The sequence below is a fragment of the Drosophila hydei genome, unplaced genomic scaffold, assembly GCF_003285905.1.
Source record: "Drosophila hydei strain 15085-1641.00,03,60 unplaced genomic scaffold, DhydRS2 tig00008119-arrow-pilon, whole genome shotgun sequence".
NCBI classification, from domain to species: Eukaryota; Metazoa; Arthropoda; class Insecta; order Diptera; family Drosophilidae; genus Drosophila; species Drosophila hydei.
In genome coordinates, this window is record NW_022045830.1 from 4,371,436 (window position 1) to 4,395,473 (window position 24,038).

General features: G+C 41.6%; 3 protein-coding genes across 8 annotated transcripts in view; 2 read left to right on the plus strand and 1 right to left on the minus strand.

Annotated features, from left to right (window-relative positions):
* Positions 1-1,905: 1,905 nt before the first annotated feature.
* On the plus strand, positions 1,906-14,587 carry LOC111597807. Its single transcript, XM_023312692.2, is given in 14 exon segments — positions 1,906-2,025; positions 2,116-3,640; positions 3,643-3,718; positions 3,720-4,967; positions 9,257-9,408; positions 9,463-9,597; positions 9,660-9,917; positions 10,530-10,869; positions 10,928-11,014; positions 12,351-12,501; positions 12,564-12,873; positions 12,935-13,034; positions 13,635-13,778; positions 13,903-14,587. Coding segments are annotated over 13 exon segments (4,761 nt in total). The 5' UTR covers positions 1,906-2,025; positions 2,116-2,334; the 3' UTR covers positions 14,357-14,587.
* Positions 14,588-16,519: 1,932 nt separating this feature from the next.
* LOC111597812 lies at positions 16,520-18,473 on the minus strand. The gene has a single exon (XM_023312701.2). It carries the CDS (start codon positions 18,377-18,379, stop codon positions 16,520-16,522), a length of 1,860 nt encoding a protein of 619 aa, XP_023168469.2. The 5' UTR covers positions 18,380-18,473.
* A 957-nt stretch (positions 18,474-19,430) lies between these two features.
* LOC111597858 (sterile alpha motif domain-containing protein 5) overlaps positions 19,431-24,038 on the plus strand; it is a 156,639-nt gene continuing 152,031 nt past the window's right edge. For all 6 annotated transcript variants that reach the window (XM_023312774.2, XM_023312777.2, XM_023312776.2 and 3 more), the window contains exon 1: positions 19,431-20,203. The gene's annotated coding sequence lies outside the window, so the exon portion shown is untranslated. The remainder of the gene's footprint in view (positions 20,204-24,038) is intronic.

Below are 24,038 nucleotides of genomic sequence, written 5' to 3' on the forward strand. Positions count from 1 at the left end.
GTGCAATTTACATATATTTTTAGCTTTTATCTATTTTCAAAATAAATGAATTTCAATGGAAGCAAAATACGCCCGAATTGCGCCGCAAAAGTTAGCGAAAATCTCTGTGCCTCGTCAATTAGTGGCACAATCAAATGCAACATGCCAGCTTGTTGCTGCTGTGGCATCCACTTAGAAAACACACGCTGCCTGATGCCTGCTGCTTTCGCGTCATTTATGGTGACGTCAATGTGCGCGCTGAGGCCCTACAATATGCCTGCCATATAGTAGATATATACATGTGTGTGTGTGTGTATAGGTGTATTGCTGCCTCTAATTTTAGCCTCTCTTTGTGGAACTTTGCGATTTTTGCACTTTTATTGCTGCCTATAATTGGTCTGTTTATGTGCACGCCCTGAACTTGAAACGGTTTGCAACAGCATGTTGCATGCTGCATGCTCGTTGCATGTTGCAATAAGAGCACAGCTAGAGCTGAGCTGGCCGATGTCTTGCGTTAGTTTTGCCTGGGATTATGATGTTATATAGTCGCTGTTGCGGCAATTAGATTTATTTTTGTCACGTTGCCGCGACTTGAACTTTGGCGCAGAGTCGAAGTGCCCGCTGACTCAGTGCCCAGCGAAGACACTGAAAGAAATTGCTAGATAGTTGACTACAAAATATATATATATAATCAGAAATAATGGAATGTAAATGTAATATAATTTTTTACAGAGAAAGAAGATAAATAGGTAGTGAGTGTGAGGGAGATATAGACATGATAGAGATATATATAGAGAGAGAGAAGGAGAGAGAGGAAGAAAGAGAAAGAAGACAGTGAGAGAGCAATTGAAGCGAAGACGGGGAAATACAGACAAAGGCATGCAGAGAGGGTGAGGGAGATGGAGAGAGATAAAGAGGAAAGATGACAAAGATAGAGAGAGATATAAAAAGATAGAGAGAAGATATAGTAAGACAGAAATTGGGACATACAGAAAAGATAAAGAAGTGAGAGAAAGAGAAAGAGAGAAAAAAAGAGAGAGAGAAAGAGAAGTAAAGTGAAGGGGAGAGAGCAGAGAGAAAGAGAGGCAGGAAAAAAGGAAAACGGAAGATAGGGGGAAAATAAAGAAAAAGAAATAGGAAAAGGGAAAGGCACGGAGAAAATGAGACAGGGAGAGAAAGTGAGATAGAAATAGAGAGATATATAGTGAAAGAGGGAGAAAGATATATATATATGAATGTGGCGATAATCAGATATTCAATAAAAAATAAACAAATTATCATCTAAGCAGTAAAATATCAAAGTCTTCGACAGACACACAGATATATGTAAAACCTAGGGGAATTAAGAAAATGTGAGAGGCGGAAAGATAAGTAGTAAAAAATGTCAAATAAATAGCTAAAGGGGCAGACAAACAGGAAGTAAGTTCCACAGATATCGAAATGATCGAGAATATGTAAACTATGCCAAAAATAAAATAAAACAGACGCAAGCATAACGTATGTTTGTAAACAGATTTATATATATAATTTTTTATTTTTATAATTTTTATGAGCCATTAAAGTGTTCTCTTATGGCATATCGTTAGCCATGTCTCTTTTGACCTGCCTTCGCCAACTTTTTGCACCATGTAAGCTGGCTTCATTCCATGGGCAGCTGAGCACAGATATGGAATGTGGTTTTGCAATGGGGCATGGGCATGCCTCATGCGATTGTCGTTTCCGATGACACATTATGATAAAATCGAACAATTAGCCTTTAGCTCGCTCTTGACGCTTCAATTAATATTCATAAGCTAACTAATACAGTGTTAAATCCAATCCAAAGCTACAAACAAACATGTGCGTTTATATGCATGTGCATGTGTGTGTGTGTCGGGCAATACAATCGCAATTAAAATTAATTATGTCATATGTCTTTTTGTCAAGTGTAGTTCACGAGCGCCGTTTGCTCATATTTGTCCAGCGTTTGTCATCGCAGTTCCAGTTCCAGTTCAGCCGTCAGCCGGTTGAAAGCAGCGGACGCATCGAACGTCTGCGTGTGTGTGTGTAAGTACTGTAACAAATGTCTGATGCTAATTAGCTAGTTTTTAGTCACCCATGCAAATGTAAATACATACTTATTATTTAAATCAACAGGTGGGGACACTGAAATAAGCGATAAAAACGATTTGTTTATAAACGAAACAGCGAACAGCAAAAATTGGCAAACCTGAAAAGTTGCCGACAGAAGAACAGCAACAAACAACGATGGACATGCATTTAAATAAAATTTAAAAGCGAATTCAAAGTGCACATATATTTTGGCTAAGTGTGTGAGCGAGTACATGTGTTTGTGAACGAAACAAATTGACAAAAATGTTTAATTTGCTGCGACGCACGCGTCAAAGAAAAGCGCACAAAAACAAAAACTACGATGTAAGCGACGAAGAGGAAGCAATACAAACGAAAATAACAACAACAACAACACCGCCAACAGCCAGGAGCGCTGAGCAAGAGAACAGTAATGGCAGTGAGAGCCGTTGCCTATTCAGCGCCAGAGAGAGTGACGCTGAGCGACGAAGAGAGTGCGAGCCGAAGAGCGAAGTGCGTTTGCCTACGCAGGCAGCAAGACGCGCTGTGATCGAAGAGCTGGAGGACTTAAGCAGCGACGACAACGACGAAGAGCGGCCATGTGTAAATTTAGCTAAAACAGCTGCGGCGACAGCTACAGCAGCAGCTAATGGCCATTCAGCGATCTCTTGGCGCTCCGACAATTTGAATATAAATAACATGGGCGCAGGCAATGGGGCGACAGCGGCGAGGACGACGTCTGTTGTTGTTGATGATGAACATGATGATCGAAATGGTGGTGATGGTGCTGCTGGGCATGGCAGCGCGACCAGTCCAAACGAGTCAGCCAGCGCGAACGCAAAAGCAAACAACGTCGACGGTCGGCCAATTGGCATTAGCATTGGCCAAACGAAACGCAACAATAACGGGCCAATTACCGATGGCACGGTAATTGATGCGAGCGATACGGTTATTTATCGCAGCCAATCGAAGCATTCGAACGAATTGAAACGACAATCGCGTCTATCGCTGGGAAACTTTGCGCTGCATTTGAGTGGCAGCAGGGACATTGACAGTGCCACAGACACAGATTCGGTGCACAAGAAGCGCAAAGCGTTGCAAAAGAGTCGCGATTTTCTCACAGATATTTTCATGGCGCGTGGACGTAATCATCAGCGCCAGCAGCGAAATCAACAGCAACAGCAGCAACAGCAGCAGCAACATCAATCGAAATCCAAAACATCTATCGACGACAACGTAATCGCCATTGGGCAGACACTGGCAGCACACCTTGAAACGAACTCCGACCCCGCGACCGCGTCCACAAATAGTTATCAAATGACTATGTCTAATAATAGCACACAGTTGCGGCAGAGCGCGGCCAAAGAGCGTGAGCGTGAGCGCGAGCGAGAACTTGAAGGAGAGCGCGAGCGAAACGACAGTAATTCAGCTGGAGGAACGCGACAGGAGCAGCTGGCAAAAGAGAGCCGCCAGCTGGCGAGAGAGGAGCAGCAACGAGATGCGCATAGAGCAGCGAGTGCCAATTTTATTCAAGCGGCAAACGTCGAGCTGTGCACTGTCGCGGAAGATCAGCCAGACGCTGCAGTACTGCAACGCAGCAACAACAGCAGCAGCAGTATCAGCAGCAGCAACAGCAGCAGCAGCAGCAACAACAGCAACAACAACACAAGTGACATAATCTCTAAGAACATGGGCCAGACCAGCACCAAGCCCAACGAGTGCACACAGTCGGCGCATAGCTCACGCGCCAGCACGCCGCGTGAGTTTCGTGAGTCGATTGTGAGCGAGCCACAGAGCGTGCCCGTGGCGCCGCCGCGTCACCAGCACCAACAGAAACAGCAAACACAACAGGAAGTGCCCAAAATAACCGTCGTCGACTGCAGCTTCGAGCAGAGTCCAAGCCAAAGTCCTCAGACGGCGGAAGTGTTCTATGACTTCGAGAGCCAGCCACAATGCCACGGCCTCAACATCGAGGAGCTGAATGAGGCACACGAAGAGACGCTCGAAGATGAGGTATTTGATATACCCACAACTATCTATCAGCAGCAGGCGAACGGCATACCCCGACCCTGGACGCGCTTGACTAATGTCAAGCTGGAGAATGTGCAGGAGGAGGCCGAAGAGGAGGATGATCCACAAGCCGAGCCGGAGCCCGAGGACGATGAGCTCGACGAGGCGCTCGATCTCGAATGCGATGACCATGGGCGTGGCACGCCCAATGGTTCGCGCCAATCGGCGAGCAGCGAACGCAGCGCGCTCAAAAGCGATTCCAATCTAAGCAGCAGCTATGCCGACTCGGGCATCGGCATGGGCCTGGGCGTGGCTGCTAACGAGTCACAGCCAGCAGAGCGGCAGCAGCAGCAGCAGCAGCCGGTGCAGACGCCAACGTCACGTAGCGCTGCAGCGTTGCAGCCACGGCACACGCCCTTCGTGCGCGACGGCAACTCAACATCCACCGACTGCGACTGCGAGGAGCTGTTGCTGCAGTGCGACGAACTCGACGATGAGCAGCAGTTCGACGAGCGTTTGGTCTGCATCGAGAGCATTAGCCTGCCCGACGTCGTTGTCGAGTCAACGACCGTCACAGCGCAAGCAAATGCCAGCAGCAGCAGCAGCAGCAGCAGTGGCGGCAACAACAACAACAACAGTGGCAACAATGGAGATGGCCATCTGAATATCAATATTACCAATGGCGCCGGCGGCAATAGCCTCGGCAATGTGCATTTCATACCGATACATATCGAGGGCTCAGCTGCTGCTTCTGCCGCTGCGGCACGCAGTCGCAGCAACAGTCCCAAGCAGCGCAGTTTGGACGACAGCTGCATAGGACGCAACATGCCGCCCAGCGTTGAGATCGTCGAGGATGGCAGCGTGCTCAACAATCAGACGGACAGCAATCGCGAAACCCTGGAGCTCAAGTAACGTATACGCCAAGTATAACCCGTTCTAGTAACGTATACGCCATGTCTAACACGCCGCAGCCATAAATCATAGGAAAGCGCAAACAAAAACAAAAGTGAAACCAAGCGATGATCTAATACGTCTTAGCTTTTTTGCTTCTGAATGATTCAACGTTTTGTTTATTGTTTGTGCAGCGCTGCGTATGCGCAATATTTATGCCGCTTTCCTCTGAGCTGCTGCAACTGCATTCTTCTCTGTGGCATCAAATGTGATGCCTGCATTAATTAGTTGACGCCCCGCAGCGTCCACTGCTTCCATGACATTTGCGTAGCAATTTTCCTGCTGGCATTCATCTTGATCGCTTTTCCTCTGTCTTGTTTCCCATTCATATATATGTGCTTTGTGGCAATTTTCCAGTCACCTAAAAAGAAAACATTTTCTGCGCTGTATTTTCCTTTGCTTGCGATTTGCGTACACAATTTTTTATTATCGTTATGTTTTATATATTTTCTGCCAATCATTTTTGTGCGTTCCGAGATTGTGATTTATACGTTTTCTTGGAAAACAAGAAAATCGAAGGAAAATTTTAATTATTCATATTTGTTATATATCAAATGAAAAGTTTATATTATTCCTAGAAGTTAACTCTTAGAGAAAATTTTAGTTATTTTCATAAAAAATATTTTGTGATATTTTAGGCTCTTGATACTCTGCACTTAATCAGAGAGGGTATACTGGTTGTATAGATCAACATTAATAACTGAGTTAAACTAGCCGAATCTGTCTGTGACCTAAATATACTTGTATAAAAGAATAGCTAAAGATCGCTGATATAGATTTAATCAAACTATCGATATATATCGTTCATTATCGATTGTTAAATTTTTTCTTTTGTAATATTTCTAGTCGAGGTTATATGTTTGAAGGAATATCAGGAAATGCGATTAAGTTTGTTAGTTATCTAAATCGATAAGTTTCGATAATACAATTACTGTTTTTTAATAAGTCTCAAACACTGTGTAGATCTAACCAAGTCGTTCGCTCGAGCGAATATAAAAGTTATGGTTTATTAAAATATAGTTTATTAAAACTAACTATAAATTGCTCTTTTAAACCAAAGATATCGATTACAAAATTATGTTCCTTTTATAATATTTCGAAATTGAGCTGATCTAGTCTGTTAGTCTACATGTAACTAAAGCCAATAAGAGCAAATACAAATAATGAATTTAATCTATAAATCGATATGTGTCGATAATAAAACTGTGTGTTTCAGGTACATTTTGTTGGGTGTTAATAGTACATATATAAAATATTTGAGTGGAAAACAATAGCCAAGGACATACTAAACTTCACTCAATTTAACAACAATTAATTTCTATGTAATATTTATAGTAAAAACTTTTTTTTTTATTATTGCAATTCCTCATAGGATATTTCATAATCCGGCAAAGCCAACTGGTTTTCTGCTACTTTTTGTGTATAAAAATAGCCTTGAACTAACTTGAAAGATTCCATTTCCATTCCACAAAACCATAACAGATATATATATAAATATATATATATTTATATATCTTTGAATTCTTAACAAAAATTGTATTTTTATTTGTGCTTTGTTTTTGCCCTATTTAAATATTTTTGTTTAACAAAATTAATCTCAATTTAAAGCAATTATTTCTTTTTGCATATTACGTATACGCTCTTGCAAAACTATTTGAATTTATGTATATTTAAATTTTTATTTATTTGTATTTATATCATATAACAACATGTGTCACTTGCCCATTGTTTGGCCTTCAGAAATATGACAGATTGTGACAGCCGGTCGGCAAGTGTCTTGACCAACTAGCGATATATATATTATCTATATATTGCGTACTAACTATTCACATTAGTATTTATGTAGAATTATTAAATATTTTATAAAATAGGCAGGCATTTTATGGCATCTCTTTTGCGCCCTTCCGTTTGGCGGTTTCAGCTGAAAATAATTTCGCTCGTCATTTGTTGGCAACATGTTCGCATTTCCCACGCCCAGTTTTCAATAATTTTCTTTTCATATGCAGAGCGTCAAGTGTGCATAGAACACGAGCTGCCTGCTCTAGTTTTTCCGGTTTATTTTAGCTGCTTTTATTTTTCGTCAATTTTTGGCTCTACCGGACGCAGCGAAATGCGAACAATTTCTAAATTTCTAAATTGCAAATGCTGGCAAAATGCACGTTTTGAGGTTGGGCGGGAGGTGGACTGCTCTTGATTTAACAGCTGGCCCCTGAAAGTGGGCAAGTAAACAATCTTAGCCCATCAATCGGTTGGCCATGTTCGAATGTTTGCGCCCAGCGCTGCGCAATGGGGCTTATGCGTAATTTCTTTAGCCTGCATCTAACTTATGAGCTGCTGTGTTTAGATAAAGTAATTTCATGAACAACTTGGGCATAAACAAACTAACAACAGAAGCAGCAGCAGCAACATTCTTGGCCAAAAACTCAACTCAAAATAATTGAAATAACTTGCCAGATACATTTTGTCTGCTGTATCTGTGTATCTATATATCTATGTATCTATGTATCTGTGCATCTTGTACGCAGCATCGCGTGTCACAATTTGATAAATTCGCCACTCATTGTCTCTCGAGCAGCATCTTAACACTTGCCAAATTGCACAGCCACACGGATACAGACACGGATACAGATACAGCCACAACTATAGAGCTATAGATACACAGATACGTTGTATCTTTTAAAAATAGCTTTGCGCATTTGCATATCGCCGCGCGACAACACAACAAATTTAAATAAGTTACATTCAATTAAAACGTATTTTATTTTGCGTTTAATGCAAAAACAAAGTAAAACAGCAAATTGCTAACAACGACCTGAACGCCAATACAATGCTCTAAAAGGAACAATGAACTGATATAAATGTATATATATTTAAAAATATACGAATATATAAATATAAAAATAAATAAATATACAAATATAAAATATAAAATTAAATAAATATATTACTATTTAAAAAATATAAATACAAATAATACATAAATTCAAATATAATATTATTTATATTTATATTTATATATTTATTCACGAATTTATTTTTATTAATTTCGTACATTTTTATCATTTTATTAACAATTATATATATATATTTATTAATTTATATTTATATTTATATATTTATTCACGAATTTATTTTTATTTTTATTTTTATTAATTTCGTACATTTTTATCATTTTAATAATAATTTTATATACATTATATTTTTTAATTTATATTTATATTTATATTTATATATTTATTCTCAAATTATGTTTTTATTTTTATTTTTTATTAATTTTATATGCTTTTATAATTTTAATAATAATTCTTTATGCAATCGTTATCTAGTATTAAACGTGCTCCCAAATTTAATATATAATTAAAATTTTAATAAATAATTTAATATATAATTTATATATAACATGCATATATCTTAGCTTCTACATATTCCAAATAAGCTTTCCCTATCACAGGTTTTATAATTCATAATCTTTGTAAATATCAATTAGATAGCTCCTCTATAATCGAATGCTTCAACTCTATAGAAAGTTTTTCTCAAATATTTTTACAGCCGCTTGCTTTCAACTTTGTAAAAAGGCAAAGCCAAACTCAAAGAATCTTAGAAATTCTAAGGTGATTTAAAGGCATTTCCCGAGCTGCAGATGCAACTCTTTCTAGAAAACTCTTTCAGTTATTTATACTGCTCAGCTGAGCTGTTGATCAGCCAATCTCTAACCAATCTATATAAACAACTCACCTGAAGCCCATCAGTCCAAAGCCCTTTACAATGACCACACAGTCTCAGTGTAGCCTGTTGAAAGAGTATGAATAAGTTCAAAGATATACCAAATAGATGCGCTTGTCTGCGTTGTCTGCGTCGCTAGCAAATTATGGCTAGCCTGTGGGGAAGACATTCCCACAATGTTTTCTGCACCTCATTTCAGTCTTTCGATTCAAGTGCGTCAAGTCGTTAACATATACAAAATAAATGTGTCTATATGTGCGAGTGTGTGCTATATAGGTGTGTGCGTGTGTGTCTTAAATATTATATTTATTTATTTATTTATTTCTGCTGTGGCTTAGTTAAAAGTCTAACATAAGACACAAGTGCGTGCGCTGCTCACGTAGCTGACTCATTTTTTGTTTTCACTCGGATTTTCTAGAGATTTGTTGACTAAAAATATTTAGATATAAAGAAAGATATATATATATATATATATATATATATATCTGCAATTATTTGTCTGGCTTTCGGCATTCATTCACAGAAAGGAGCTGAAGGCGCAGAAGGCGCGTTTTAGCACACAGCTCGAGGATGCGCACAAAAATGTTCAGAGTCTGGAGAGCAAAGTGAGCGATATGCAGTTGAAGATACAGAATCTAGAGCATGAGCTCTCGCAGAAGCAATGGAATGTGGACAGTGAGTTGAGCTAGCAGAGCGCTGTGAGCAAACTTTAATCACATTTAACTGCAGGACTCCAAGGAGAGCTTACGGCGGCGCAAAAGGACGATGAATACGTGCGCAAAAAGCTGAAGCTGCTCGAGGACGAAAAGGTTCATCTGCGGCACAAATACAGCGACGATGAGGACGAATTTCGACGCAAATACAGTGAGTGCGCCACACTTTGAATTCCTAGACAATATCGAAACTAAGCTCTTCGCTTCTTTTAGATACTTTGGAGGCGCAGTACAACGAACTAACCGAAAAGTACAAACAGACGCAGAGCCTGGCAAACAGCCTGCAGACACAGCTGGCAGCTGCTCAGGTCGAGCTGGGCCAGTGGGCCAGTGAGGTGAACAAAATACGTGAAGAGCTGGAGGAACAAATACGCATACTGCGAAATGCACTCGAGAACTCCGAGGCGGAGCGCAAAATCTGCGAGGACAAGTGGCAAACCGAGTTCGAGCTGCTCAGAACACACAACAGAGGTGCGACCCACATTGTAATACACACTTGCAAAGCAAATATTGCTTTTAGATATCCTCTAACATTTGGAAGCGTGCACTAAGGGTATGCTTGGAGGGCAGGCAAGATGTGCCTGATTAGATGGAAGGGAAAGTGAAATGTTACTTGACTGCAGTTTAAGTTTATTTGAATGGATAGCTGTCGCCTCTCTATGCGCTTCACATGATCTAGAGTTAGCGGATACTCAGAGAGTTTATAGTACATTTCATCACGACCTTTTCTCTATTGTTCTTTCTCTCCTTGTCCCTCTCCTTGTTAGCTCCTTCTCTACCTATCACTGACTGCAGTTCAAGTTTATTTGAATGAATAGCTGTCGCCTCTCTATGCACTTCTCATGATCTGAAGTCTCTTTGACTCTCTCTCTCTCTCTCTCTCTTTGTTTTTATCTCTCTCTCTCTCCCTCTCTTTCCCTTACTTTCTTTGTCCCTCTCTTCCTCTTTCTCTCTCCCCGCAGTCTCTTTCTCTCTTTGCTTCCCATTGTTTCTATCTCGTTGCTTCCCTCTCCCTCCTTCCTTTATCTTATGCAGGGTATCTCCTAGTCTATAATATTTCATATGACTCTTCATAATTGACAGAGCGCGAGGACACTCTGATGTCGGACTGTGAGTGGCAGATGCGGCAGATGCAGCGTCAGTGGAAGGACAAAATGGACAAATCCAATTACGAACGCAAACAGGCATCGGCCAAGGCCGAGGAACTGGAGCTGGAGCTGCAATCACGTCGCAAGGAGGCGGACAGCTTGCGCATTTGCCAGGCACAGGTGAAGTCGCTGAGCGGTGTCGTCAGCGAGCAGGAGCGCTCCATACAGACGCTCATGGAGCGTATCGACAATCTGAAAGGCGAACTCGAAGTGGCCAACAGCAATCTGGAGACACAGATCGAGGCTGTGCACAAGATTAAGTATCAGTGTGATAAGTAAGTCGAACTCTTGGACCATTGAAGCATTCGCTAATCCATGGACTTTACCTTGCAGCGCCATTTACGATAAGGAGCGTCAAATGATCTATCGCATCGATGAGGTGCGCAACGAAGCTGCCGCCTTTTGGGAGAGTAAACTTTAGTAAGTTCAATGCATGGCTAAACAGCTGACCAGACTGCTCGGACTAACGAGTATTCCAGTGTCAAGGTGGCTTAGCCAAAGCCAAGGCTAAAATGTGTCTATAAAGCAGGCATATCCTTTAGTTGGCTTAGGGGCAAATGCTTATCTATCATTATTATTAATAGAAAAAAGATTTTTTTTTTGCAGTCTGTCTTATACTAGACAATAAACAAATTGTTTAACAATATATAATAATAAATATATATAAAAGATTTAAAGATATATATACTTAGGACTCATAACTAATTGATATTAATTTAATTTTATTTAAAATTTCTATCGATTCTGAGCTACTGCATATCATAAAGTTTCACTTATCTTCCACACTTCTTAGTGAATTAGCATAAATTTCCTTTTATGAATTCAAATTAATAATCGAATATAAAACTTTTTATAAACCTTTTCTCATCTTTCCCAGTAAAACTCTTTTTATACGCATATTTAGGATACTAGAGACTTGTGCTTAGGCATATGCCCACACTTTATTGTCATTGGGATATTATTATATTAGGATATTGTCATTAGAATTTCATAAGGAAAGTTGATCTAGAAGAAAAATTATTTAATAATTTAGCTTTCTTAGCGAAGCCCATGAGCTGAGCACATACTTAGGTGTGCGTGCATGTGTATATATGTGTGTGTGTATGTGTGTGCATGCGTGTATATATATATGGATGTATTCATCAACTTTTCTATTATGTATATATATACAAAGCGTAGAAGCAATTGAATATCAGCAAGATTTACAAGGTTCCAGGTATTTGCAAGTCAAGCACTAACAAGCAGAGCAGTCGTCTTTGATTTACACATATATATTCAAATAACTGTAAAATGTTATATTTTACTCTAATAGATTATCCTTTAATATCATAGATATGCTTCCCATTTCCACTCTTCTCAGTGGAATTTCTCATGAAAATTGTCGCTACTCCAGCAAACCCTAGTCCACTTCCACACTCATTAATAAAATTTGTCATATATATTATATATATATAAAATGAAATAAAGTTTGTGTTTATATCGCTTCAAACTTATGTTTCCAAAACATAAATTTGTGACAGTTTTTCACTCTTTCCAGTGGAATGCCCTATGAATAGCTTTAAGCTCCAATACCATTTGTTATTTTAGTATTTCACCTATATTCCACTACGCTCTCTGGTATATTTTATAATTACTTCAACACAGATTGAATTGAAAAAGTTTAAAAGCTTCCGTTAGCATAGATTTCCACTCGTTTTCCACGACATTTAGAGCTCTTTCACAATGATCTATTCATTCACGTTCTTCAACCACACAGCACAGAGATGACAAGACTGACAAATGAACTGGAATCCGTTTACGTGGACGAGCGACGCGATGCCTTGGACAAGCTGCAGGCGGAGCACATTGAGGAACTGCGCGCGCTGACCAATCGCTACACGGCCAACGAGGAGGAGCTGCGTGCCGAGGTGCCGAAGCAAATTGATTCCAATTGAATCTCAGAGTTCCTAATGTGCCGACCTCCTTGCAGATCGATGAGCTGACCGAGAATCTGGAGCTGAAGAAACAGGACTTTCTGTCGCTGCGCGAGCGCTCGGATAATGCGCTGCTGCAGACGCGCATGCACCTGGATAGAGCCGATCGTGAGTATCAGAATGCCATGTGCCGCGAGGAGGATCGACGCGTGGAGCTGGAGGAGAAGCTGCGCAAGGAGTTCGAAGCGGAAAAGGAGGAAATGGAGGAGAAATTCCGAGAACGTTTGGGTCAAGTCAAGGAGGAGTTTGCCAAAGAGCTGCAGCTCTCCACGCAGGATATGATCGAAGCGCATCGCAAGGAGCTGGGTAAGCAGTGGAAAGCCGCGTCAAGAAGATGCTGCATCAATCATCTGTTTCCACCTTGCAGAGAGCCAAAGGGCCAAGCTGCAGAGCGAACGCGACGAGGCGATACAGGAGTTGGTCGAGCGACATCGCGCCAAAATGGCCGCTGCCGAGGAACGAATCAAGTGAGTAGCTCCAGCTCCAGCTCCAGCTCAATGCCCCAGCTAACTGTAGTAGAGTGCCTCACCCCGTCCGTGCTTCTCTCTATACAGTGCCTGCCAATAGTATTCCAACTGTTTCTGCTTGCCACATTTCTCATTTCATTTGCCTGCCAACAAATTCATGCATTTACTTGTCTCTTGTTTCTCTTTCACACACACACACACACACACACACACAGCTGCATTGGCGTGCTTGCGAAGTGGGCGTGTCCATATGCGCCCAGCATCTATGTGCTATATCTGACGATGTCGCCATTGATTGCCTTAGCATGTTTAGTGTTCAATATAATTGCTGTGCTCTATATCAAATATCGTCATCTCTTGAACAACATTTAAGTATCAAATATATATACATATATATATCTAGCTATATATCATATCGTATCAAAGTCTTGTGCCTGCTCTGCTATGAACAATTTTTGGTCTGTGTCAATGAATATTTAACTTTTACTTTCTCTTTTTCGCTATATACCCAACGCCCTCCCTCTCTCTCTCTCTGTTACACTCTCTCTCTCTCTCTCTCTCTCTCTGCTTCACTCCAATCTAACACTGATAAACGTACAGCGATGTAGAGCTTCGGCACCAGCGCAATCTGAAGGATCTGAAGGCCGCCTACGACGCTGAGAAGGCGGCGCTGGACAAACGCGACATTAGCAACGCCAACGAGATCGAGCAACTGCATCGCAAGTGCCGCTGCCTGACCAATCTGTAAGTGCCCAGTCGAGACTGATTTATAGCTTAACCAGCGCTTAGCCATGTCGTCCTTGTTGTACGCCGCCGCCGCCGTCGATCCGCAGACGCGTTCCACTCTTGACTAATGCTTCCTTTGCAGCTTCGAGGAGATGCGCATGCGCTACGAGCGACGTGATCCGCGCGCCGAGGACCTGCGCGAGATATCGGAGCTGCGCCAGCGCTGTGATAGCCAGGAGCGGGATCTGTTTGTGCTGACGGACAGGCTGCGCGATATGCAGAATCAAATGTCCGAGCAGCAGCAGCAGCAGCAGCAGCAGCAGCAGCGAGGCAATGCGCTCAAGAAGCCGCCATCCAAGACCTTGGCCAGCAGCTGTGATGTCATCTACGAGGAGAACGAGGAGCGTGAATCGCCCGAGCATGAGGTGAACGGCAACGGCGCCGCCTCCTCCTCCTCCAGCCAGGACGACGGCGACGAGGAGGAGCCGGGCGAACAGGAGCCCAGCGATACGGAATCGAATCACACAATCGAAATCAACGGCAAATGCAAAGATCACATCAACGAGGACGACGCCCACATGATCTCCGCTGTCTGAGCGCTTCAGTAGGGGACGAATCTCCTTCGGTTGACCTTGAAACTGACTTGGACTCCGCTGCAACCGAGGCGCCACTCACGCCGAGTTGCCAGTCGCAGCGCCACCTTCACTCACTAACCCCACGCCGATCCCTAGAGCCGCCCCAACTGTCCTCTAATCCTGCACCATTGAGAGTTTCCAAAACAAAAACTAAACTAAATAAAAATTGTAAAAAACAATTTGGTTTAAAAAACCAACTTAAGATAAAAGATTAAAAAAAAAACAACGAAATGAAATAAATGTAAATATTTTTAACAAGTTCAACGAAGTTTTTAATGTTGAAATTTGGAAAATAAAATTAAAAAAAAAAAAATATTTTTTACTTACATTCAAAAGTGAAAAGTTTTGAAAGCCAAATTGAATAATTTGCGAGGCGATAGCGTTTAGACTTCTCGAGTTGTGCCCTAAAGATAGGGCTGATCTTGAGATGATGTTGAGAGATATTTAAAAACCTTTTATGGTTGACCTTGTAATTTGTATGGAAAGTATTGTTTTTTAATTTACATTATCTAACCTTTAGCCTGTTCAGAATCGACGTTAGAACAGTCAATTTAGAATAACTTATAATATAACTTATAATATAATTTAATATAATTTATATGATTTAGAATAACTTCATATATAGAAACATATCCCAGTCGGAATACCATGGCTTGTTCAATTCAATTTTTTCTTTTTGTTAAAAAAATGTTTTGTGTATTTTTCTCTTTACTCATTTTAGTCCAGTCTTTTAATATCTTAAAATTTAATTTTTTTATTCCTATTTCCCAAGAGTCAACATAGCTTTTCGCCTGTTCGTTCGTAAGTCCGTAACAATCTCTTAAGGCACAAAAATTGTGTGTCTGAATAACCTTAAATACCTTAAAAACTCGCTATTTTCATATTTCATATTTCCAAGTATGAATGACCAGATTTAGAAGGTTTCCATCAAAGTCTTCTTGACTTGTTTCCTTTTATTTAGCTTAAGAAGTAATAAATAAGATGATTTTGAAGGTTGCCGAAAATCACAAAAATTGTCTAAAGCTTTCCAAGTTTCTTGTTTTCTAGATTTCTACTGCAAATAACCAAATTTTCTCATCATTTTCTAATCGGCAAATTCCGCCTATATTCAGATTTTATTCAGATTTAATTCAGATTTTATTCAGATTTTATTCAGATTTAATTCAGATTTTATTCAGATTTAATTCAGATTTTATTCAGATTTTATTCAGATTTAATTCAGATTTTATTCAGATTTTATTCAGATTTTATTCAGATTTTATTCAGATTTTATTCAGATTTTATTCAGATTTTATTCAGATTTTATTCAGATTTTATTCAGATTTTATTCAGATTTTATTCAGATTTTATTCAGATTTTATTCAGATTTTATTCAGATTTTATACAGATTTTATTCAGATAATTTAAATTTTAAAAATGTTTTTTATACCCTCTGAAATGAGTATATTAATTTTAAGCAGAGTCCGTGTTGCTGCCCATCCGTCCGTCTGTCCAACTGTTTAACTGTCCGCCTGTCCGGCCATTCGTCCGTACATCCATAGGTCGGTCCGGTTGTCCGTGCTTACGTTCATACGTTTGTCTTTCTGTACGTCTGTCAAAATAAACGCATTTCGCCTCAGTTAAAGCTACAAACTTGAAATTTGTAGCCTATACTTGCTGGCGAGGGTAGTTCTATAAGATTAAGATTTTGCTAATAATTTGGTAAACAGGGAAATAAGAGAGTTACACCTGAGACTCAGCAACTAAGAACGAGTATTCTGCAGTCAGGTTTGTCCGACTTTAATATTCTTATTTTATTACTCTTAAGTTTTCATTCTGGAAGCAGACAACTTTCCGCTTATCCTTCGCTCTTTCTCTGTCCTCATTGAGTTTTCTTTTTATTTAAAATTTTTTTTAATTGATAATTTTTTAAAATTTATTTTTATTCAATAAAAAATATTGTTATTAGTATAAAATAAAAATGAAGTGACTTTTGAGGTGTTTAAAAATTGTATAAAAATTGTATTTGAAGCCATAAAATGTGAATTCGTAACTCTGCCAATGGGGATTAAATTTCCTTGGCTTTAGGCAAAGTCAAGCCTTTTGTGCTTCAGATTAAATGTGAATTGAAGCAATGTGATTAGATTAGATTAGATTTGCTATAGGGTATCTGAGCTTATGCCAATATCTGTGGGCCAATTCGAGAGCGAAGACCAGAGCAGCGGCAGCATCGAAGATGAGCAGCAGCTTCCACACCCAAAGCAGATCGCGATTGCTGAGCGGAGCAGTGGAGAAGTCGGTGGGGGAGTGGGTTCGATTGCTGCGTGGCTGATCGATAACCGAGGCCGTTAGACTGTGCATGGCTTCGGCGATCCAGTGACCGATCAGGCCGACGTCATGGGCGCGATAGATGAACTCATTCAGCGTCGGCCTGAAGATGGAGTTGTGCTGCACGAGGCCCACGATGGGGTAGTCGTAGAAGAGGATCAGCCCGGGCGAATCGCAGAGCGCGTTGCGCTTGTACCTGCTCTGATAGTTGTTCACCAGCTGCCAGAGTCGCGTGAAGGTCTGGTAGGCGTGGTCCGTGTTCAGCGCGAACATCAGGCTGTTGCGCTTCGAGTTCGGCGCGAGGACTTTGTTCGTTATCTGGCCGATCTGGATTTGGTTCACCTGGAGCTCGCTCATGCTGGCGGCGTGCTCGTCGAACAGAATGGGCAGGCCGCTCTGCTGGAGCTGCTCGAAGCTCTGTATGTGCTGGTAGCAGGGCAGCTTGGTCAGCAGGGCGCTCAGGCTGGCGCTGAAGTAGCAGCTGAAGACCAGGCTGAAGACGTACATGATCATGAGGAGCTGCCACATCGAGGGGCTGCGATAGCGACGAATAATGCCGATGGGCAGGCCCAGGGCGACGGCGAACACGCGCAGATTGACCAGCACCGCGAACCAGTTCCAGTTCCAGTTCCAGTTCGAGTTACAGCTACGCCGGCTCGCCAGCTCGAAGAGCTTGTCGAGCAGCGAAAAGATCAGATAGACGCCCAGCATGATCAGGAAGTAGGTGCGCAGACCTCTAAAGACATCGTCCAACTTCATCTCCTTACCGCACGGCACGACTATGAACACCTGGGCAATGTCCAGGTAGGTCGTGTGCTCCGCATCGAAGGTGAGTATCCGGCCGTACATGGGCAGGTCGAGCTGCTTGTGCCTGACCAAGTCCTTGATGTCCACGTCGCTCAGCCAGCAGCTCTCGTTGGGCGGATCCTTGAATCTCAGTTGAATATTATAGATGCGGGCGAACTCCATGATCAGGCGATCCATATAGCCGCCCAGGTAGGTGCTGGCACTACTCGCGTCCGTGGCCAGGAAGCTGCCGGGAATACTGAGACTCGGCTGGGTTATGGCGATCCTTTGCCGAAAGTCACCCCAGATCCGGTTGAAGATCTTAACTCCATCCGAGTCGTTGAGCGGCGCAAAGGTCGCTTCCGGGAACGGCTCCAGGCGATAGGCAGTTACCGCCGGCTCCGCAGGCGCCGAGTGCAGCACCAGCAAATTCATCAAATTGTATTTGTCTGCCTGTTCGGCGATCAGCGACAGTGACTCCTCCAGATCCGTCTCGAGCTGCTTCAGCCAGATGAGAATGCGCATCTCTCGGATGCGCTCCAGGTTCTGCGCCAAGCTCTGCAGCAGGACGACGTCCGTCCGCTGCTGCATGCAGAGCAGCGCGAGCGCCTCGCTGTTGAAGTGCTCGCCCAGCCGCAGCCCGTTGGCCTCGTCCAAGCGCAGCACGGGAATTCCAATTGGATTGAGATCGATGAGGCAGCGGCTGAGGTGCTTGAAGAGCAGCGTCTCGATGGGTCTTTCGCTCTGCATTCTCCTTATGATTTGCTGTATATAGTCGGCATCTGAAGTGTCGTCTGACTCCGATAATCGATAAGTTATCGATTGGCCAGGCAGCAGCAGCAGCAGCAGCAGCGGCAGACCAAGCGCCAACGAGCTGAGGGCCAACAACATTGTGGGCCAAGTGGACAGCACGCACTGAGCGAACGCTCAGCCGCGACATTTTACAGTTTCTATTAATTTATACATTAATCTAATTGGCTTTAATCGAAACTTGGAATCTCGAGAAACTCAGGTGTGTTTAGAAGGTGAAAAAACTGAAGGTTGGAGAACACATACTTAAGGTAACAGGTAAGTAGGTGTATATATATAAATAATTTACTAAAATATATTCATTTTTAATTTTTGTAAATTCATAAAATTCAAAAATTTTAAGTTAAAAAACGAACAAAATTTCTTAATATAAAGTTTCCTTTCTGCTACATTTCTATTTAAAAAATTTTATTTACCTGTCAACAGGTAGTAAAAATCTTCCGCTTTTGAAGAACTGAAATTTAATTTGAATCACCTGTAATGCTGCGTGCAGCGTTTCGTTGAGTATTTCGCTTATTTTATGCTTTCGTTGAGTTTTCTCTTAGTTTCACTTCACAGCGTTTCGCTGTTGCTTAAATGCGCGTCCATGCATAGCTGTTGGTTCTCTTTGCTCTCTTTTGTTTCATTTCGCTCGGTCGCGCTTGGTGTTTATCCCTCGTACGCGTTTCATTGCCTGTTGTCCCATTTCGTTTTCGTTTCGCTTAGTTTGTCTGCGCTTGTTGGGGTTCGTTGCGTTTCATTTTGTATGTTTCGTTGCTGTTGCCGAGCAACTCTTGACGTGAACGGACGTGGTTTTCCTCGCAGCGGCAAACACTGCGAACGCAACGAAAGAACTGACAGGCGACAAGTACAAAACACCGTAACGCAATTGAATAAAACTGTAAAGTGTCAGAACGTTAGCAATATTAGTCCAATACTTTCCCAGAAGCTACGTAAGCTGCGCTTTTTGTTTTTGTTATCGTTATTAAAGTAAAGTGAAAAAGTATCCGGTTATAATTATAAATAAGATTTTATTTTGCACTTTCTTAGTTTTGTGTTACGTTTTAAGTTGAATTTATATAGTTTTTACAATTGTACAAAATGCAATTGAACATAAATAAAAATCATTTACCGGTGCGCGTGTGAGGCATAATAATAATAATAATCATAATCATAATAAAACGGTGAGCAAGAAAGACAATCAAATAATTATAATACGAGTATATGACAAGCTTGAGAGCTTCACGTGCAGCATAAGAAATCGTGATAACATACACACACACATAAACATACATAAACAGCAGCAGCATCAGCACCAGCATCAGCATTTTGTTGTTCTGCACGCTCAATCGCCGTTAACATCGTGTGTGTTCCAGCAGCAGCACCAACAAAAACAAACGAGCAATTTTCGTGCGTCGACGTCGCTGCTGCCGGCTGCTGCAATTATGTGTAGCAGCAGCGACGTTTTAAATAAAAGGTAGACAGCAATAGCAACAACACAACCATAACAGGCAGAAGCTTCCGCTGCCTCAGTCGCCGTCGCCGTCGCTGTCTCTTGCATGCAATTAATGTACACAGTTTTTTTGCATACATAAATTACAACAAAAACAACAACAACAAGCAGCAGCGCTTACAATTTGTGTCTGTTTTGCCGGCAGACGCTGTCGAGTGCCACCGCCCCAAAGGTCGTTGGCGCTAAGGTCACAGTCAACGCAACACAAGCCAGATCTAGAAAAAGAGAGATAAAGAGTACGAATTTCGTGCTGCAAGTGTGACAAACAGGAGCGCAATAACAACAATTGAAGCTTGAACAAAATCGTAAATCTTCAATACGCGTGTGTCTCAAGTATTTAGACAAAATAAAAACGTAAATTCAACAAGCAGCAGCAGCCGCTATCGACGTCAACGCAACTTGCAAATCGCATGGTAAGTGCCGCTACTTTTTCTTTCCCCCTTTTGTCCTTCTGCTTCATTCGCGTTTTCCGTTGATATTGTTGTAAATGATTTGCAGTCACCTTCAGCTCGGGCTACACGGCCTCCTAATGCTGGGCTCTCTGCTTAAACCTTTGCTCTCGCAGTCTCTCACACACGTTCCGTCTCACTCTCATTCCGTGAACAACGCATTTGAGGATATTTCTAATCCGTTTTATTGATTGCAGGCAGCACAGCTGGAGTGCTTTGCCAGCATTGCGTGTACATGTATTGTGAGTCTGTTCTCTCTGTGTGCGCCTGTATATGTGTAGTTGTTATTGTTGGCAATCCGTGTTCTGTTTTTCTTCTACTCTTTTTAATGTTCTTTTTTACTTCTTCTTTGGCCACTACTCATTGGGGGTTGTTGTTGTTGCGGCTATAAAATCTGTGCCTGCTGCGCTGCCGTCTGCCGGCTGCTCAGCTGCTGAGTTGGCTTTTCCTAGTTTTGTCATTTCATTTTTTTATCAGCTGCTGCTGTGCTGCTACGTGGGTGAACGGTAGAAAAAGCGTCCTCCAACTCCTCGTCTCTCATTTGTGTGTTCTTTTTGTTGCTCTCATATTTTTGTCAGGCAAAAAAGAGTGAAGAATAACTTTATCAAAAAATTAAGAGAAATATGCCAAGCAGCTGCCCCCGTTGGGCATAACTCAATAATCACATCAAATGTCTCAGCTGCAGCAGCAGCACCAGCAACAGCAACATCAGTGGCAACACCTTCAGTGTGTCTGTGCCAGAGGTGTGTCCACCTTGGACGTGAATGCGGCTCCTTGTTGCCCAGCTGCGCGCCATTTAAGTCGCTGACAAGTGTTTTGCCGGCATCTCCGGAATGCGTCCGACTCGCAGCAGCAGCGCCGCAAAAACTGGCAGCCAACATTGCTACCAATTATGCGATAAGCAGCCGCTGCCTTCCGACCAGCTCGGCAACGCACTTTAAGCCAACGGCCAACTTTACTTTAAGCCCCAACCAGCAGCACACAAAATTGTGAGTGCAATGAATAAAATACTACACTCAAATATTCATTCTGTGAATAGGCAGCTTGAAACGGCACAGAAATTGCCGAATAACGAATACTCTAACTGAAATACGACTGAGAATAATTTAAAATTAAAATTAAAATATTTGCTGTGCTCTTTAACATGAAAACTAGAATTTTTAGGAAGAAAAAGTTATGCTTAAGTCAGAAACTTTTCTATAATTCTTAGGGCCATTACTCTGAGCTATAATAATATTTGTAGCTAAAATTTCAGTTCATTTTATGAAGAAATAGCAGGAATTTAGACATTTCTTACATATTGTATTTAAAAATATATTATTAATAATAATATTGAAGCATTTCCTTATACAATTATATTAAGAATTAGTGATACTTGGTTTTTATAAATAAGAATAGAAGAGTTAGTGTGGAAATTTCTAAAAATAAGTTAAACCTTATGAGGCTCAAGGTTCAACTCGTTCACAGTGAAAATATATATTTCTTCCTAAAAAAAGTTTAACAGAAATTAAATTTACAATAAAAAATAAAACTTATTTTAAATAAGAAAAACAAGATTAATAAGAAAATTCAATATTAAGTGAAATGAAAACTCAAAATGAAAATTCTAGAAATAAGAATCGGGCCTAACAATCCATTGAATTATTAGATGTTTATCATACACCAAATACTTAATTTATTTGAAAATAAAAAAAATGATATATATTAATAATGTCAAAAAGACTCGAAAATATAGAATTATATGACTATTAGTAATATGCATATATGCCCATTATATAGAGATAAGTTTTAGATTTCTTTGATCTAGACTCTTCTAGAAGATTGTTAAGTTAAGTCCAATAGACGTCTCTTCCATTATATAGCTAATGCTTATAGATGTGCACCATTTATGGCAAATATCTTAATCAAGCAAACGTGTTATTAAAGTAATTGGGCCACATTTGTAAAGAGTATTTATATATATATACGGCAATAATAATGAAAATGCGCCTGGAAAAACTAACAAAAGGCCGCGTGCGCGCGACCATCAAACGAAACGAAAAGCGTGCAGGCTCGACAACAACAACAACAAGAGCAGCAACAGCGGCAGCAACAACTACAACAATAACAAAAGCAAAGGGAATGACCTTATATATTGCAAACTGCAACGCAAACAAAGAGCCGCTAATGGGGCGCGGCGGGGGCGGGCAGGGTTGAGGGCGGGGCGTACACATTGCCTGATGCTGTGCTGACGCAAAGATCAACGCTGCCCAAAAACCGGTCGTCAGGCAGCCTGTCGGTCGGCCTGAGCCTGAGCCTCTGCCTGAGTCGGTGCCTGCGCCTGGGCCTGGGCTACTGCGGGGCAATTGGGCCAAAAGCATAAAAATCAGTCAAGAGTCGCCTCCGCGCGGTGGAACGTTGCGAACATTAAAAGCGACAAACAAACAAACAAACGTACAGGTCCTGCCAGTGAGCAGCAGCAGCACAACAGGACGGTGCGGGGCATGCAACTGCGGCTGGTTGCAAAAGGCGGCACTGGCCCAAGCGTAGCAGCAGCAGAAATCGATTTTCTCGCAAACTTGGCCAGCTATGGCTGTAGCTGGACCTGGGACTGGGACTGGGACTGGGCCTCAGTTAGCCGCAGGGCTTGAAACGCGCGCATTTTTCGGACCCTCGCTGCCGCGCTGCCTCGCTCCGTCTCCCTCTCTTGCTTGGTAAACGGCCCATATTCCGAGTAATGGATACTACGAGCTGAACAGGCGCGCGCTCTCAATGTTGATGATGATGCGACCGCCGGCCGCTTGGTCCAGCAACAGCAACAGCAACATCGGCGGCAGCGGCAGCAAAATTGCAAGTCAAACTGTCGTCGGCTCTGCGTTGTTTAGTTGTTTTATGCCACGTTGTTGCGCCATGGCCATTGGTAATTGCAATTGCCATTTGGACTAAGCCACAGCAACAGTGCCCAGTCGGACAGACAGCCACTTGGCAGATGAGCTTGCTTGTGGAGGGAGTGGAGGTGGGGGGCTAGGAAATCTGCAAATTGCATTCGCTAGTTGCTTCGCAATGGTTTATTTAATTTGTGTTATAAATAAATTTGTTAATGCTATAATTCCGTTGCATTTCAGTCTATCCCATTCTCTACCTTACTCTCTCTTTCTCTCGCTCTCTCTATCGTTGTCTGGGTTTGTGTTTATTCCCTTGGCAGCCGCTGATTTATCACTAATTGAAATCATCTCAACTGGAGCCAAGCCCTAAACACAGCAACACGGGGCAAATAAGAAATTACTAGGGCATGCCGAAGATTTAATACACTTGCAAATTGCTTTAGTCTTAATAACTCAATTTGTGCCCATGGCAAATGCATGGCTGACGAGTTAGTTCGATGTAACTTGGCCTCGCAATAACGAATGCGTTACGTGACTTTGGAAAGGAAATCTTTAACGCAAAAGATGTGCAAAATTAAGTCAAAGTCGAACTTATCTTTGTTAGTGTAAATGACAAAAGTCTCTCACTCACTCCGACGCTCGATCACGTTTGCCTGTTTGAAGAATAGCTTAAAGAGTAAGCGTTTATGTGGGAGCGAGACAAGTCTAATGTACAGTTGTCAAAGAGAAGGAAAGTGCACAAATGGCACACAATTAGGATAAAGAGAATGGCCTTGCCTATGTGTTTGCTTGTATAATCACCACAAGAGCGAAGCACAAAAACAAAGCCACAGTGAAAACTCGTAAAATAGAGTTGCAATTAATGTTATATATATGAAATAGACATAAAAATGTAGTTAGCTATAATAAATAATATATAAATTGAATACTGTCCA

Coding starts and splice junctions, on each gene's coding strand:
- LOC111597812 (XM_023312701.2), bottom strand. CDS start 18,379: ATGTTGTTGGCCCTCAGCTCGTTGGCGCTTGGTCTGCCGCTGCTGCTG.